This window comes from Lactuca serriola, chromosome 7, assembly GCF_051521515.1.
Source record: "Lactuca serriola cultivar US96UC23 chromosome 7, Lser_US96UC23_V15, whole genome shotgun sequence".
NCBI classification, from domain to species: domain Eukaryota; kingdom Viridiplantae; phylum Streptophyta; class Magnoliopsida; order Asterales; family Asteraceae; genus Lactuca; species Lactuca serriola.
In genome coordinates, this window is record NC_136414.1 from 62,472,654 (window position 1) to 62,475,396 (window position 2,743).

At 32.0% G+C, this 2,743-nt stretch overlaps 1 protein-coding gene across 1 annotated transcript; it reads right to left on the reverse strand.

Annotated features, from left to right (window-relative positions):
- Nucleotides 1-480: 480 nt before the first annotated feature.
- On the reverse strand, nucleotides 481-2,402 carry LOC145063970 (uncharacterized). Its single transcript, XM_079011516.1, has 3 exons — nucleotides 2,237-2,402; nucleotides 1,011-1,738; nucleotides 481-724 (listed from the first exon to the last, which is right to left on the reverse strand). Exons 1-3 carry the CDS (start codon nucleotides 2,400-2,402, stop codon nucleotides 668-670), a joined length of 951 nt encoding a protein of 316 aa, XP_078867642.1. The 3' UTR covers nucleotides 481-667.
- Nucleotides 2,403-2,743: the final 341 nt, after the last annotated feature.

Below are 2,743 nucleotides of genomic sequence, written 5' to 3' on the forward strand. Positions count from 1 at the left end.
TGAGTTCTGAATCCCAATCCTTTCATCTATAAAATCAAATTTTATCATACCTTTCTTGTTAATGGAAAACGCTTTATCTTGCAACAAGTCTTATTAAAAATGATTATCTAATATTTAATCATTAACTATCACATAGTCTGTTTACAAAATTTAATAAACAACAATTATACATTATAAATTCGATTTTGACAAACTTTAACAATTTACAAAGAAAAACAAAATCCGTGTACAAGTTTGCAAACACCAACTATATATGGTTTACAAAATCAGACGTGCACAAAAATCCCAAGTTTTTACAAAACTGCCATCATTTCTTTTTTTCTATCTATTTTCCCAAATGTAACCCTACTTTCTCAAACATGAATCATCTTGAGAATAAGGGCAGTCATGTCTTTTGAGCAGACGAGTCCATGTTCTATATTTCACTTTTTTTTTGGCTTTTTGGATGGAATAAAATGTCGCTCCTAGTCCTATACATATCAAACATCATACATCATGTTCTATTTATGTTATGTTATGTCTTGTCATGTCTTGTGTAATTACAGACAAAATACTGTACCAATAAGCAAAGATAACAATAATGCCAAGTAAAAAAACTGTATTTTTACCTAAAGTAAAACCTTTTTCCAACATCAACTGATTCTGCACGTGTCACATTTGTCCAACATCAACTTACTGATGCAGAAGCAAAAGGTGTACAAGCAAGCAAGCCACTACTTTGGCCCTGGAAAATAAAGGGCAAGCATCAATAATTCATAGATGCTCTTCAAAAACGAAAAACCAGAAGTTCTTTTAATTATAACAATAGAAGCAAAAATGTACAAATACTTTTTACAATTATGTGAAGAAAACTCAATTTACCAAGAGAATGAGAGTGAAAAACATTTATTTTTTTTCCATTTTGACTGTCATCTATTACAAGTATTACTACTAGCTGAAGAAATTAAGTTTTTAATCTGAATCAAATGCTCATCATTTGATATATGAAGCAACATACGAAGATTTGTTACCATTGTTTCTTTTTCCCATGTTAAAGGTCCCGATGCATGTAATGCCTCCATTGTGCATCGATATGCATTCAACTCAAGTCTATGGATTTCATCCTCCAATGACACACACCCATCATCATCATCATCATCATATTCCATTTCACAAACAGACTCTGCATCACTATCACGCCTTTCAATATCTTCAAAACAATCAGATCCATTATAGCTATTAATGCTACAACTGTCACTAGAACTCATGACACTTTCAACTTTACAAGAATTCGAGTTTAATGTCTTAAACTTGTCAATAACAACCCATTCACCATTTTGAAAAGATTGTCGCACACGGAGTTCTAATTTGGTTACTTTGAGCTCTTGAGAAGATCCAACTAATCTTACAACAAATTGTTCCATATTCAAAGCATTCAAAACAATTGCCATCTTCCATGAAAGATTGTGAAAGACTTCAACTACATCACCAGGAACACAAGATTCTGGGAGTTCTAATAGAGGGGGACAAGGTCGAATGGATTTCTGAGATATTTGTTGTACATCTTCTTTGTTGGTGAAACCAGGGTAGATATCATAACTCACAGTATAATTGTCTCCATTGTTGGAAAATATCTTAGCACAACGCCATGAATGGTGACTAAATTTGTCATTCACAAACACCTCCACGATACTTCCTTTCTTGTATTTCATGATGTGTAAGATTTGTCTTCTGTCCCAAATTGTAGTGTCCTTCGAATCTGTTTGAAACAAATTCCAAACATAAGTCAGATTTTTATATGATTAGTCGAAACTCATAAGATCAGAACTTAGGCGAAGGAATTAGGATAGTTCATATGTCAATTTAAATCATTGAAACGTAGAGATTAGCGTCAGAACAGTTAATACATCGATTTTTGAAACGAAGAACACAATCGAAATCTCAAAAGAAACTAATCGGAAACGATTAAATCGCTATATGCAATTGATTCGCTGACGAACTTAAAACAAGACCAAGCATCACTACGAAGTCTTAAACATAATAAATCGAATGACATTATAGATAATCAAGAGATGCTAGAACTTAAAACGAATAAAATTTTCAAAAACGGACATGAAACATCATACAAGAAACATAGGTGTGGGCATCGGCACAGTTGATATATCGATTAAAACGCAGAACACAATCGCAATCTGAAAAGAAAGTAATGAGAATCTATTAAATCGTAAAGCAGATTCATGATTGATGGTAGTAATACCTTCTGAATGCGAGTTTGCTGTTGCTGATAGCAGCGTTGTTGTTGTTGTTCGAAGAAACAGGAATTGTGGGAGGATGTTGCCAACAGCACAAGAAGTAATGAGGAAACAAATGACTTGTTTGAGGAAGGTTGGATTGTTATTGTGCGCTTGGTGTGTACTCCGCATCTTTCTCTCCGTTTATTTATTTTTATTTTTGCTTAATTATCGAGCAAGTTATAAAAATGAGAAAATCGTAAACATAACTATTTGGGGAAAGCTTTTAATAAAGTGCAACTATTTTTCTTTTTACCAAATTATCACGAATTTTATACTATTATGATTATTGCAAAATTAACTAGCGGGATTCATACTACTTTATTATTTTATTAGATTATAACCCATGTTAAACGTGGGAAACGCATAAAAAAATATATAATTATCTATAGATATTGCATAATGATTATAAAAAATATATATATAGTTATTGGTATTATTGAATGTGTAGAAAATACATTGAAAACGATAAA